At 41.2% G+C, this 15,235-nt stretch overlaps 1 protein-coding gene across 1 annotated transcript in view; it reads left to right on the forward strand.

Annotated features, from left to right (window-relative positions):
- dph1 (diphthamide biosynthesis 1) overlaps positions 1 to 15,235 on the forward strand; it is a 78,737-nt gene that overhangs the window by 51,960 nt on the left and 11,542 nt on the right. The window contains exons 7-9 of the mRNA XM_037776073.1: positions 3,079 to 3,147; positions 4,612 to 4,768; positions 11,262 to 11,362. Coding sequence (XP_037632001.1) covers positions 3,079 to 3,147; positions 4,612 to 4,768; positions 11,262 to 11,362 — 327 coding nt within the window. The remainder of the gene's footprint in view (positions 1 to 3,078; positions 3,148 to 4,611; positions 4,769 to 11,261; positions 11,363 to 15,235) is intronic.

The raw sequence follows: 15,235 nt of genomic DNA on the forward strand, positions 1-15,235 counted from the left end.
TAAACTGTGCAACAACATGTCACCGTTTCTCTGCACATTAGTTTCAGCATGTGTGATTGCCTGTTTTAACTTCTTCATTTCCTCTGAAGAGGGAAACAGATGATGAATCCCAGAATGTAAACGCTGAGCATGTGAGACTTGTCAAAGTGATGCTTATGCACCTGCACTGCAGGGAGGAGAGCGCGCTGGCAAAGTAACATGTTCAGGCAACAAACAACACCTCCGCAGCCACTTATACATCTCATGCAGCTCTACAGTAGAGAGAATCCGATGCTTTGTGCTGCACAGTGAGTTGAAGTAATTCCCCGGGTATAATGACGTCTCTAGGTGCATCACCCGGTATGTCTGATCCGTGCACATCTAGTGTTACTCCATATGATTAAAACCTCCCAGTGCATGAGATTAAAATGGCTACACAAGGACAAGCGTTATGCTATATGCATAAGCCAGGCCCTATGGGAGAAAAAAGTGGTGTGTGTGTGTGTGTCTTTCTCAGTGTGTGTCTTTGTACGTGTGAAAGAAGTGGAAGTGGAAGGGTTAGGTGTGCTTCACCCACTAATCCCATGTGCGTTGTCTTTGATGTGTGAGTCGGGGTGTGTAGTGGTGTGATGGGAGAGAGAATCGATTAAGCTGAGAGCCTGAGAGTCGGTACGTTTCTCCCTCACTCTGTGTCTTCACACACACACACACATTCACCTGTACGACATACAGACGTGATCAGGACTTCAACGCTCCTAAAGTGGGCTGCATCTCCCTCCTTCACTCTCCTCCACTCCTCCAAACAGTGTACATATTTAATCATAACACATAATCGGAAGAGATGTTTTATTAAGCTGTGAAAGCTGTATCAAAGCTTAATTACTGAGTGCTCGTTTCCCCTCTATTAACAAGCTTCCTTTTACGTTAATGAATCACTATTAAGGTATTGACACAATTGATTGTCTATGTCAGTGGTTCCCAACCTGGGGTCCAGGCCCCCCTTAGGGGGACGCTAAAGATCACAGGGGGTGCCCCAGGATGTGTCTGCTCTGAGGTTGTCAAAATTAGATTTGCACATGTAAAACTAAAACCATAATAACACACTTAATGGATAATTTATACAACACTATGTTTATAAAATAGGGCTGTTAATCCATTAAAACATTTAATCGCGATTAATCACATGATTGTCCATGATTAATTCCAAATTAATCAAATTTTTTATCTGCTCAAAATGTATCCTAAAAGGAGATTTGTGAAGTATTTAATACTCTTATCAACACGGGAGTGGACAAATATGCTGCTGTATTAGTGGCTTTAAAACGATTTTGGGGTAACACGTTATTATCTCGTTAACTTTGACAGCCCTAATATAAAACTATGTATTAAAAAGATATATTTTTTGCTACTTAGTAGGCCACATTCTGTTTAAACCTGGTATTTGTACACAGTTGCAGATAAAGATCAGGCCTCACTAATATTATTAGTATTATACTCGTTGTAGATTTAGAATCCAGTGGTGGCTGCGTGGGATCGTTTCAGACTCGTGTGATCAAAACATTTCCAATAACTCCAGAGCGTTGTAAAGTCCAAAAGTCAAAACTTTTTGATTTTTGGAAATTATAGATTTAAACAAAACTGACGAGTTATATTCATTAAAGATAATTGATTTAATAAAAAAAAGACTAACTCATTTAATAAGGGTGATGATGTCAGAAAATATGGAAAAAGGAAAATAGTTTGGGAACCACTGGTCTATGTCCAAGAAAAGCAGCACAGAACAAGCTCTTTTTAACGGTGCATGTTTTTTTCCCATTACCTTTAATAGTAAAATAACCTAATATTTAACATTAGGTTTTCTTACATTGTATTAGTCGGCGCTCCAAAAATCGTAGTTGTAATTATATTTTACCTAAGCTTTGAGCTACTTTACGGAGAATGAGTAGTGGTGTCAGTCTTTGAGGCCCATCTTGAAGCTTTAGAAATGGCCCGGTCTGTCTCATTTCTATGATAAAGAAAATAATTTTTTAAAAGCTGCCTTGAAAAGAGCCACGATCAGTCGACCATTTCCATCTGCTGCCTCCACTCCAGCTCTCGCTCGTGCTGTAATAGAACAATGTGAAGATGTGAATGCGAGGATACGGGGTTGCATAACGCAAAGACGCATAGCATTACCATTATAGCGAGAGCACCCTTACAAAGAACAATAGAATATAGATGGAAGGACTGTGATGGTAGTGAGAGCTGGGGCAGAGTCGAGTACACCAGCCTCTTAAAGCTACAGAGAGTTGAGGACGACCACGGCTAAAGTGCAGCAGGCGCATTGTGAACATAATTATATGAGGGCCACGGATGTTCCTAAGCAAATGGAAACAATGCCACAGAGGCCCTGCTCGAGTTCAGTGTTATTTGTGACACACACATGCACAGTGAAACATGTGTACAAACACACACTTCAAAATGAAGTCCTGGCTAGACATGTCTCCAGGTATATGGCAAACCACCCACAGCCTGTTCCAAGCTGCTCTAAGCGCTGACCAATTAGTGGATTTAATTGCATATCCTGTCTCAGTAGGTCCACTGAGACTGCACAGTAATGAGTAGGGGTACCGACCTGAGCCCCCTCACACTATCAGCGGGTCTCGTCTCAGCCTGACCCCGAAAGGGGAGTTTATGTAAGACCGTTCTGCCCGTGCTCGTGTTTTCAGGCACCTACATTCCTCCCTGTGCTTACGGTTGGTGAACTCTGCCTTCCGCTCGGGCTCCGGTGAATCCCCCGCACCAGACCCCGGGTTAATTGGAAGGGCTTGCATTCTCTGTAAACAGCATGCTCCAATCGTTGGGGGTCATGTTACCGGACAGCAGAGATGGGCAGACCCTCCGCCCCAGCCTCAGGCCTTCTGCCTGCTATCTCTTTGGTCTTCTGTTAAAAGGCTGCACAGAGGAATGGATTTAAAAAAAAAAGATAGCGGGAGAGAAAGCTTGTGTAGGAGACCAGTATTTATTATGGTTGATTTTATCGTCTAGAGGGGGTTTCCTTTTTCTTCATTTCTTTCTTTTTTAACCTCTAACATTGAATTGCTTGGTGTCTTTCTATAGATATCTGGGAGATGGAAGATTTCACCTGGAGTCAATCATGATCGCAAACCCAGACATCCCTGCTTACAGGTATTATGCAACAAAACAAAACAAAAAAAAGCATTGTCGTCAAATATCTTTGCCTCTCTGTAAAAGTATTGACGTCATTTACAAAATGTTCATTGTATTCCATTTTCATTAATGTTATACACACAACTCTGGATCAACTGTTAGCATGTAAATGGAATAAAGCTAGTCTGACAGAAAAAGTTGGTAAACTAAGGAGAAAAGTAATTTTTACAATTATAATAGCGTGATCGCCTATTAAAGCAGCCGTAGGCAGAATATTTTTGGCAAAATTACATAATAACCTTTCAGCATATTATAATTCAAGTGTTCTGAGAGAAAACTAGACTTCTGCACCTCCTCATGGCTCTGTTTTCAGGCTTTCATTGGCCAATCACAGGTCATTTCAGAGAGAGAGCGTTCCTATTGGCTGTTCATTAACAGAGGCAGCTGTCAATCACTCACAAACTCAGATCAAACAATCAAACTAGGCAGCGCTGATCAAATATGAATCAATATTCTGTTACTGCAATGCCTATTCCTTGCATAAAATGTTTCAGAAACATCTTGTAGTGTACTGTTTAGCTCTAAAATGAGAAAGTTTGCTCCGGCTGGTGGGCGGTGCTTGGTATTTCCTCAACTGATTTCAACATGGCGGCCGAGTCACAAAAGTCATTTTACAGCTAAACGGTACACTACAAGATGTTTCTGAATACATTTGAGGCAAGAAATAGGCATTACAGTAACAGAATATTGATTCATATTTGATCAGCGCTGCCTAGTTTGACCATTTCATCGGAGTTGGCGAGTGATTGACAGCTGCTCATAGACCGCAAGGCTTCAGCTCGGCTCTGATTGGTTGTTTTCCTCCGGTCTGTGAAATCTTGCAGAAGTCATTAGGAGCACCAGAGGACACAGATGCACATGATTTTTTTTCAGATTACCTGTCTCATGCACTACTGTCAGGATATAGCTTTATAAAAATAACCTTTTTAACTCATATTTGCTCCAATCTGCCTACTGCTGCTTTCAGATCCTCAGAAAAATGTTTTATCCATAGAAAAGGTATTTTGTAATGCTATTTACATCAAAAAATCCCTTGCTGTCACGATCACTCGCCTTGTTGCAGTGCTATGATAACATGAAGTTCTGTTTTGATGAGGTCTAGTTTGTATGCAAAAGGAAATTGTGTCGTTTTAGACACATGCACTGCTGCACAGATCACAGGTCTCTCTTATAAACAAGATTCTAATCTCAAGTGAACCCCTCGTACCGGAGAAAAGGAGATTAGATGCTCAGAAATACCCCCTTTTTTCCTAAGATACACTGACTCCGGTCATACTTGATGGCTTTTTATGATCTTATTTTTTCATCTTTTCTTGCATTTCTGTCCACAAAATAGGTACCTGAACAATGTGTATAACATGGTTTGTCTTTTTATGTTTATACATTCTATTGACATTAGTGCGTCTTTGCCTTTTTCCGTAGATATGACCCCTACAGTAAGATCTTCTCCAGGGAGTACTATGACCACGAAGCCATGCGCGCCTTAAGGCTCGAGGCTATCGACAAGGCTCGATCGGCGAAGAGATGGGGCCTGATCATGGGCACGCTGGGCCGGCAGGGGAGCCCCAAAGTCATGGAGGTGAGAGTCTGTGTCCTCATTTCAACAGTCTACATGTCCTGAGGCCACTTGTGCAATGGCTTGTAATATTCAGCAGTGTGAGTTTCTCTGTCAAGTGGTTTGGTGACATGAAGCACTGATAGGACCAGCGGTTTTCACACTGGGAGCTTGTTATTTCACATTTAGAATGATGCAACCAAACAGCCGTCGATAGAACTATCCTTGATCTCGTTGTTGGCCTCAAGGTCGGCTGTATTGGAGTATTAGTGCTGGGGATTTACATTTTAAGCAAGTCCTTTTATCGATTCGGCATTGTAAATGAGAAACAATCATAAATCAATATTTAAAAGGTTAAAAAAAAACATGCTTTCCCTCAATAAAGGTTATTTTTTAAGCAATTAACACTGGCTTTTTTTCATGACACAATCATAGTAAACTAATAATTTCTATCCTAAATTAAATCTGAAAAATTATGTCACTCCAAATTGCCGCTCTTGTTGTTATTTAGCAACTTGCCAAACAGAATTAAAAAAGATTAAATGTAATAATCCTGTGAGACATATTCATAGATACTGTCTGTGTACGCTAATGCTGGTCCATTAGTGTGTTGAGTGAGGAACTCAAAGCTATTATGCATTAGCATGCACACAAGTCTGTCTGGGATACTAATTGATCGACCGAGAAGCCCTCTCTGGCCACTACTAACCCACTGCTTCTCCTCCTGCTGCTTTCCCCTCCACTGTCTGTTCTCTTCATTCGCTCTCCTTTGTTTGTTTTGTATGCCCACTTTTTGTGTTTTTTTCTGTACTGTTGCATGTTTGACTCAGACTGTATATATAGATGGACGACGCATCTCCACTTCCTCCCACTGTACAAAAGTGAAGCCAAAACATCCTGGGATACGGGACCTGTTGTGATTTTGATGTCATTTGGAGTCAGAGTCTGTGCAGTAGTGATCGGGGGGGGGCTGGAACCGCCGTATCAAGGTCCCGCCCGAGCCAATCACGAGCCGGACACAGCTGCAGCTTGTTAGCGTTAGACACCCAGCTGCTACGTTAGCACCACGGTAGCTGTTTGGCTAGAAAGATGCAATAACTAACCATAATATCTCTATAACTACATCTATCATCAAATTGACACATGTTCTATTAGACAGGCTCGTGACGTTAATGGGAAGTTAAGTTAGAGCCTCCGACTCCGCAACTACTTCAGTCAATCACAGCTGTCAATCATGACGTTTCACCCCCATTTTATAGCATCAAATAACGAATTAAAGCTTAACTTATCAGAAAAATTAACATTTGAACATACATCAGCGTGATAAGAACTACCTAAAATGACAGAAACCATCTTCAGGAAAAAATGATTTGACATGTGCTTTGACTTTTTGGTTTGGCCCATGTCCCATCCGCTAACATGGAGGGGGCGGGATTTATGACCTATACTGCAACCAGCCACTAGGGGGCGGTCGAGATGTTTGGCTTCACTTTTAGAGAGCTGTCATGTTGTCCATCTTTGTATACAGTCTATGGTTTGACTATATGCTTTGCCTTCTTCACATAATCTTGTATGTAATTTGTATACATATTGCAGTGTGGTAGAATGCATGGACCTCTCGATGTAAAAGGTTAGAAACCACTCCACACCTAGGTGTTCAGTATATTGGTACATATTGCCTGTTTGTAAATATCCAGACTTGAAAGATGAAGTTAGCATTGATGTAAAAATGTCAACCAGAGATCGAAAAGTTTCATTTTAGGAAGGATGGATTGAAAAAGGGGGGATTTGAATAAAAAAGACTCAGCAACTCTCCCATAGCGATATGTCGAGATTAAAAAGTACAGTGTCAGATAACCCTTAAAGTAAGGGGACAGAACTATCTCTGATAAGAGCACAGTTGTAGAAATGTCTCATGATACTCCCAAGGACAGTGGCTATCAGCAACTTTCACACCTTTATCTCACCAAAGGAACATTTATGGGATTTCTTCACTTGGTTTGGCTGCCTTCTGTATCCCTGAATAACACCTCAGTCCAAGTACCAATGCCCAAAACTTCAAAGGCAGAGACAGCAAGGGAGAAGAATTCCTTGAACTAAGCTAAACAGTTTCATTTATTGATATGTTATATAAGGCCTGGTGTCTAAAGTGGGGTAGAATGTAATAAAGTGGTGTGGTAAAGTGGGGCCAGCTCCACATGGGCCCACTATCCGCCAGGGTGGTGTAGGTGCACTGCGATATGTAAAGGCCCTGACACACCAAGCCGGCGCTAGGCCGTCAGACAGTTTAGGGTCGTCAGTGAGCGTCTGTTGGCCTAGTTTTTTTTGGTGTGTCCCGCCACGTTCGGCTCTAGTCTGCCCGTATCTGAGGTTTTTCGGCCAATTCAGCATGTTGAATCAGCGGCGGAGCCCGTCAGTGAGAGAAATCACTCTGATTGGCAGTTCAGCTTAAAGGAATCAGTGCACGGAGAAGAGAAACGGACGTGAGGAAAGCAAGCCAACGAGTAAAATGAAGAGGAAAAACACAGAAGGCTCTTCTTATATTCATCTTCTTCTGATCATTCCAATACACGGATATTTTCACAACGACATGGCCATCTGGAATGAAGCTAAGGGGTGACTGAGAGTGGTGTGAAAATGGCTGGCAGACCCTGCTTTGTTTCATGTACGTATCATAACAACGGCTTGTATAACCGCAGTCCTCGGTCTTCCACTTTCCCTTTTTGAATGACGAATACAGACTACTGCCACCTGCTGGTAGGGAGAGTTATTTCATCTCACACAGGCGCAGAACGTCTGAGCTAACTGGTCGTCGACTGTAGTCTTTGCGGTGTGTTCGAGTGCAACTTGTCGGCCAAAACAAAGGCGACGTGAGGCGACGCAACAGGCGGCCTTCATTGCTGCTAGTTGTCTGATGTCGGGTTGGTGTGTCTGGAGCTTAAAGTGGCAGTAGGCAACAATATTTTGGCATAATTTGGCAAAAATTCCATAATAACCTTTCAGCATATTGTAATTCAAGTGATCTGAGAGAAAACTACACCTCTGCACCTCCTCATGGCTCTGTTTACAGGCTTTAGAAAATCTTGCCCGTGACGGCAGACTTTGACCAATCACAGGGCATTTCAGAGAGAGCGTTCCTATTGGCTGTTCCACAAAAGGAGATGCGCGTTCACGTCTGGTCTCTGCAGATAGTGAAAGCCTCGGTCAATGGCGGAACAACCTACTGGAAAGCTTGCTATTCCAGCATTGGCAGCAACTGCCTACACCTCAAAACAACCCAAAAAAAGAAAGACAGACTTTCAAAAAGACAGTCCAAACTGTTGATGTCGTTAGAAGGTAATGTGTAGCTCGCTGCGGTAGCCTCCTCAGATGTAGCGAGCACGTATGAAGCGCATGCATATGCCCGTTCTCGTGTGGGGGGAGGGGCTTCGGACAGAGAGGGGAGAGCGGAGAGAGGAGAGAGAGGAGAGAGCAGCTCGAGGGGATGCAGGATTCTGCGTTTTCCGGATTTCTACGCACTGCAGCTTTAAGGCAAAGCTGAGGGCCTTTGTGTGCTGAACATTTGCTGCAAAAGCATAGTTGGGCTCACCTCTACACACAACATCAATTCTGGAGCCAAACTCCTGGCTGGACACTCAGAGTTGCCTTAATTGAAAGATGCCAGACATGTGTGGGGACACTCACAATTTCCTTGCTGAGAACCAATGTGTTTTTCTCCTAGAATAAGAAGGTCACATCTATATAACAGTGAGTCACAGACTGTCACGGCTCTGACTGTTGTTGACGATTTTGGAACATCAGTGTATCGAACAATGGACCAGCCCTTTCACTCGCAAGGAAGGCTCATGGGAGTTTTTTCCTAAAGTTTAAACATGTTTTATGGACTTGTAGGGTTATGATTGTGACCTCAGGATGTTGTGTGTGGCACTTTAAGAATAGAGTGAGAGCTGTGGCTGTATTCTCAGCAATAAGTAGTAGAAGTGTGTGTTCGCTGGGAGTTGGACTGCTTTGTTACAAATTCTGTGATCTTTATGTAAAGAACCTCTAGGCGCACCCAAGGATTGGAGCAACACCAGTTTGGTGACCTGAGGATTGCTTCTTTGCTGATGATGTAGTTCTGTTGCAGTACTCATTTTAGTGGTTCACTGCTGAGTGTGAAGTGATTTGTGAGAGTCAACACAAGTCTGAGGGTATGATTCTGTTTGGACTTTGCAAACGGAAATGATGTGCATGTTTATGTGCATATAGAGCGGGGAAGTGACAACCCATCCCAAGTGGTCACTCGAGACGAGTGAACTGGCGTACTTAGAGCTGTCCACTTGTGATCGGATCACCCAAGGTTCATGTCAATGCCAGGTCAGATCAGAGCCAATAGTGACATGTTGAGGAGATTGAACATCTGTAAGGTGCTCAGAGCCAGTTGAAGTGGTTTGGGCATCTCATCCAGACGATTCCCTGTGGAGGAATTCTGTCCAGAGCCAATTGGAAGGAGATCCAGAGGAATTTCCAGAATATGATGGAGGGATTTGCATCCAATAATGTAATAATTTCCTGAAAATGTTATAACATTTGCACTCAATGTAATAAAATGTCCTGACGGATATTGTAATAACATTTATCGGTGATACTGTAACACCTTTCAGGTGGGTCTTTTTTTTTTTTCAAAACTGATGATATAATAATTTTTATAGAGAGTGTAATAATGTAAAAAAAGTATGCTTCCTTTCTTAGAAATGTAAGGTATACAAGTATACAAATATTATTATAATACTGTTAGTGTCATGTTAGCCTACTAAAAACACTAACATTTGACACTGCTTCCATGTTTGGAAATGTAAACTCTAGGCCTTATGTAGAGGTTGACATTTACAACAGATGGAAAATGGTTCGTTGTTATCAGGCAAAAAAGCATTAAACTAAAATCCCTGATTGGTCATTTCATGGAGATTGAATCGACTGTTTTGCCCTCATTGCTTGCTTGTGTAATCTTCTGATGGTGTCTAATCTAAGATCCACTCTGGTGCAATGGACGGTCCTTGCACAACGACCAATCATCATGGGTATGGGTGGGTTCATTTCCCATTGATTCCCATCCGTTCAGTTAGAGGACTGAGGTCGACCAATCAGGTGCTCCTAGATTTCTCAGAACTAGGCGGTGCCTGCCGCTAATCTCTGGAACAGCTCACCTCTTCACATAAAAACTGCTCGGACTACAGAAACCTTCAAGTCGCTGCTGAAGACCCACCTCTTCTTCTTGCTGTTTCATTGAGTTGAGCTTGACAGCTTGACTTTGTTTTCTGTTGTGCTGTTTATTATGTGTACATTATATTTATCGTTCTCTTCTGTTCTTTTTGTTGTTTGCTTTGTATTCATTTGTATTTAGTGCCTGTTTAGCACGTTGGTCAACTGCAGTTGATTTTAAATGTGCTATACAAATAAAGTTTGACTTGACTTGACTTGCGGGGGCGGCTGTGGCTCATTAGGTAGAACGGGTCATCCACTAATTGAAAAATAGGTGGTTCATCCCCGGCTCCTCCAGTCTGCATGTCGAAGTGGGCAAGATACTGAACCCCAAATTGCCCCAATGTGCCATCAGTGTGTTCGATTAGATCCTGATGAGCAGTTTGGCACCTTGCATGGCAGCCGCTGCCATCAGTGTATGAATGTGTGTGTAGATGGGATGAATGTTGACATGTAGTGCAAAGCGCTTTGAGTGGTCGGAAGACTAGTAAGGCGCTATATGAATGCATGTCTATTTGCCATTTACCATTGCCATCTGTTGTAAATGTCAACCTCTACATAAAGCCCTAGAGTTTACATTTTCAAACATGAAATCGGTGTCAAATGTCAGTGTATTCAGAAGGCTAACATGACACTAACAATATGAAACATTTTGTATACTGGCAGGCTTTACATTTACGAGGAAAAAAAAAGCATACTTTTTTACATTATTACATATCTGTCAAAATTATTACATCATCATTTTTGGAAAAAAAACAAAAAAAAACTGAAAGGTAAAAATGTTATTACAATATCAGTCATGACATTTTATTACATTATTGGTCAAGTTATTACATTATTACATTTTCGATAAAGTGCAAATTTGATTACATTTTAAGGAAATTATTGCATAATTGGTGCAACAGGGATTACACATCCCACCTGATGTGAGAATGCCAGGAGAAGCTGGAGGACATTGCTGAGGAGACAAATCTGTCTGCTACCTTGCTTAAGTTGCTGTCACCACCCTGTAGACTTAAGCAGCAGAAAATGGATGGATGGATATTTGAGGCTTCAGAGACTGAGAGTTGGGAAAAATAGTCTTACTGCTGAGATTATTGACGGTAGCGCAAAAACTGCTGGACAACCTTAGATTGCTTATAGGACTGTCTGTGTGGGTGAGAGTCATGGGCTTTGAGATTTGTAACTTATCATTTGATATTGTTGAGTTTCACAACCAATCAAATTGTGTTTGATGTGTGGATTGCAAACCTTTCCGTTTTCTTTCTCTTCCTAGCACATGGAGACAAGGCTCCAGTCTTTGGGCAAGTCCTTCACTCGAGTGCTCCTGTCTGAGATTTTCCCAGGCAAGCTGGATCTGATGCAGGATATAGATGCGTGAGTATTAAGATTCACATATACATAAACACACTCAAATTAGGACACGTGCTGATCATTGAATCAGAACTGCTTGGCTTTGGCAGCTGGAATAAAATCAAAATATCCTTTTTTTTTACGGCCAATATGACCGTTGATAATCCAGAATTCCGACCATATAGAACAACTACCGGACATATGTTTTTAAATAGCCATATAATATCTTACATTTGACATAACTGGAAAAGAAGTTAAATGAAGAAGCGGTCTAAAAATGAAAATAATACTGTTCCATCCAATTTCCACATTTGTCAAATTCAAAATAGTGTTGTGTGGCTACAAGGCTGTAGCCTAGCGAATAGTTTGAAGCCTTATTCATAAGGTTGACATTCAAATTATTAATACTTTACAGAAACAGGTAACAGTCCACCTTCTCTTCCCCTCTCTCTGTCTCTCCCTCAAGCACTGCGAGCGTGGAGCCGTGCTCCTCGTCTGTAATTGTCTCAGTCCGAAGTCCATAAGTCAAAATTAATTGAAGAAACATAGATGTAATCATTATTTATATCAGCATTATAGTGGCTTGTTCCGAGCCACTTTGTTTGTTTCACATTTACACAGCCTGCAAGCTGTGTATGAAGACCGGCTTTTATTTTTTTCACAGACACAGAACAGCCAGCCAGCGGACCGTGAGGAGATATTCACTGAATTTGACAAAAAGTGCACTGGATTAGAAGCAGTTGCCTTGGCAACATATCTTACAGTATTAGGCTATTTAATATGTTTTTAATTAATTAGGCCGAATTAATTTATTTGGCATATTTCCCATATCTTACAATATTAGGCTATTTAATATGTTTTTAATTAATTAGGCCGAATTAATTTATTTGGCATATTTCCCAACGGACATTTTGGCTGTTGTTCATTTAATCTGACGGACAGCTACACGTGATACCGGCAAAAAGGTGGCATATGCCCGCCAATGTAAACCTTGGCCCATATTCTCCTAGCCTTGCAGAAGCCAGTCATTTTATTCTCTGTTGATGCTTTTGAGTCATACCACAATACATGAAGCATTAGAGGCTTAGATTGCCAAGGTTGCCATGTCCTTTTTGTAACCGAAGAGGCTTGAAGAGCACATGCCATGGCTTCCTGCAACCTTCAAGTTTGGATTACTTTCATTGTCTTCCACACTTCACTAAAACACTTCTTCCTTTGGCTCATTGTTCTCTTCATTTGCAAATTCTCAATCACTGCTGTGTCTCTCTGTTATAAAGAATGGAAAATGTATCTTTCACATCATGGACGCTGGTATAAACTTATGATCAACAGCAAGCACTCACCGAAACTTTGCAATCAACAACATTTGAAATGTATTCTGCAGGCATCATTGCACACATAACTGGGGATTCAGCATAATTTGCAAGTGCACTCTATAACAAGGAGCTGACAGACAGTAGTCTACAGTGTATAGCTTCATAAACAAAATTGGTATTCATGTCTTGGTGAGATTCCATAGTTTTGCCTTTGTGGCAGAAACAAATAGTCCAGCTTAATGCACAAAAATCAGCTTTGACACACGGGGCATAGAGAGAGGAAGTTTAAACTTTTAAAGTACTTACTTTTCACCCTCTACGTTTGCACATATAATTATAAAAAAAAAAGAAAAAGAAAAATATATTAGCCATTCCTTTGCTTGTTTTCTGTGTTTAACTTTAAACATCTTACCCTGAATCTAAAAATACATGGCGTTCCTGAGCCCAAGTAAACTGTGAACTAGAGCTGACAAAGTTAACGCGATAATAACGCATTAACGCAAATTCGTTTTAACACCACTAATTTCTTCAACGCATTAACACAAATTCCTTAGTTTTAACACTAGAGTGAAGATACTGGCATCATATGACACTAGAAAAAACTAATGAATCCATTAGTAACCAACCATATCACACTAGCTTGTCACAAAGGAGGCTAAATAACGCTCCAAATTTACACTAACTTATGGCGAGGAAAAACAGGCATGGCCATTTTCAAAGGGGTCCCTTGACCTCTGACCTCAAGATAAGTGAATGAAAATGGGTTCTATGGGTACCCACGAGTCTCCCCTTTACAGAAACGCCCACTTTATGATAATCACATGCAGTTTTGGGGCAAGTCATAGTCCAGTCAGCACACTGACACACTGACCGCTGTTGTTATCTGTTGGGCTTGAGTTTGTTATGATTGGAGCATATGTTTTATGCTAAATGCAGTACCTGTGAGGGCTTCTGGACAATATTTGTCATTGTTTTGTGTTATTAATTGATTTAAAATAATAAATATATACATTTGCATAAAGCAAGCATATTTGCCCATTCCCATGTTGACAAGAGTATTAAATACTTGACAAATTTCTCTTTAAGGTACATTTTGAACGGATAAAAAATGTGCGATTTATCATGGACAATCATGCAATTAATCGCGATTAAGTATTTTAATCGATTGACAGCCCTACTGTGAACCCATCGCACGTAATCAACACTTTCCTCAAATACTATGACATTATTACAATATTGATGCCCTTGTTGATCTTGTCATTAATGATAATAAAATATATGATAATCAGAGTGGCAGGTTCTGAATGATGCCTTGCCACTGAACGCCGTTATCCAGCCCAACAACACTCATTACTTTCTTCAAAAACAAACAGTTTCTTCAAAGAAATTTCAAGCTCTCAGGCTTCAAGGTGCAGCGTCGCCAATTTATCTGACTTCCAAGCCAAAGAACAGAGGTGAAGATGGACAAGGGGTTAGTGAGACACTGATGTGCAACAGCTCCCATCACACTCACACAGGCACACATGCGCCTCACACTCCCTCGGATTGGCCTCTCACTGTGGAGTAATGAGAAGTGTGATGTGTGAGGGAGGAGTGGGTGAGGAGAGGACAGAAGGTCTGAGAGAGATTGAGAGTGAGTTGAAGAGAGAGAGAGAGAGAGAGATGCAGAGGTAGTTGAGGGGGCTGTGTTTGGAAAGCGCGCGATCACGGTAAAAGCATTTTTTTTTTCTTTATTTTTTTGGCTCTCCTCTTCAGACTGACGTATGTGTGCAACTTTGAAATTATGTAAGTCAGGCACGATTCACCCAACCAAAACAAACCCTCATTACAGACAAAAGCTTTTCTACAAAGTCTGTTTCTGTAGTGTTTATGATACCGATGTCAAGAAAACAAAAGTGTTTGAATACAAAATTATGGCCCATTTTACGTGTTTACTGTATATCAGATAGAAGTACACTATATGCTTTTATACCCAGTTGCCAGCTAACTAACTGCCCTTTAATAAATCATACATAGTTAGAGATGTTTTTGACATTTAAGTATAGCTTGCATGGACAAAATATCACTCAGTGTAACCCAATGCAATTAAATAACACCACACACCACATCCTCCAAAATGACCATAAAGTTGAATAAACACCTCAACAGTTTCAACTGAAACTGAACATTATAACCGTCATGAAGGTAGCATTAACTGCAGGGCGGTTGTTGTATCAGTTTTAGCTAGTGTAGTGTACCTAATAAACAGACAACTAGGTGTATATACATTAGAATAAAGTGCAACAATAGTTTTGTCATTACTGTTAAAGACTACGACTGGGTGTCGTTCAAGAATTTTCAATACTAGTGCCGACACACTACCTGAGTTTCACAATACTTTTTTCAATATCACAAATTTCTTAAAGGCATAATGTGTAGGATTTGGCGACATCTAGTGGTGTGGTTGCAGAGTGCAACCAACTGAGTGCCCTTCCGCTCACTCCTCCCTTTCCAAGACCAAAACGTTGGTAATGCCGGCGACTGGTGGCACCACAGTTTTGCACTCTGCGGCTCACGTTACCGCGGTTTCACAAGCGTGTCG

This window comes from Sebastes umbrosus, chromosome 7, assembly GCF_015220745.1.
Source record: "Sebastes umbrosus isolate fSebUmb1 chromosome 7, fSebUmb1.pri, whole genome shotgun sequence".
In the NCBI taxonomy this organism is placed as follows: domain Eukaryota; kingdom Metazoa; phylum Chordata; class Actinopteri; order Perciformes; family Sebastidae; genus Sebastes; species Sebastes umbrosus.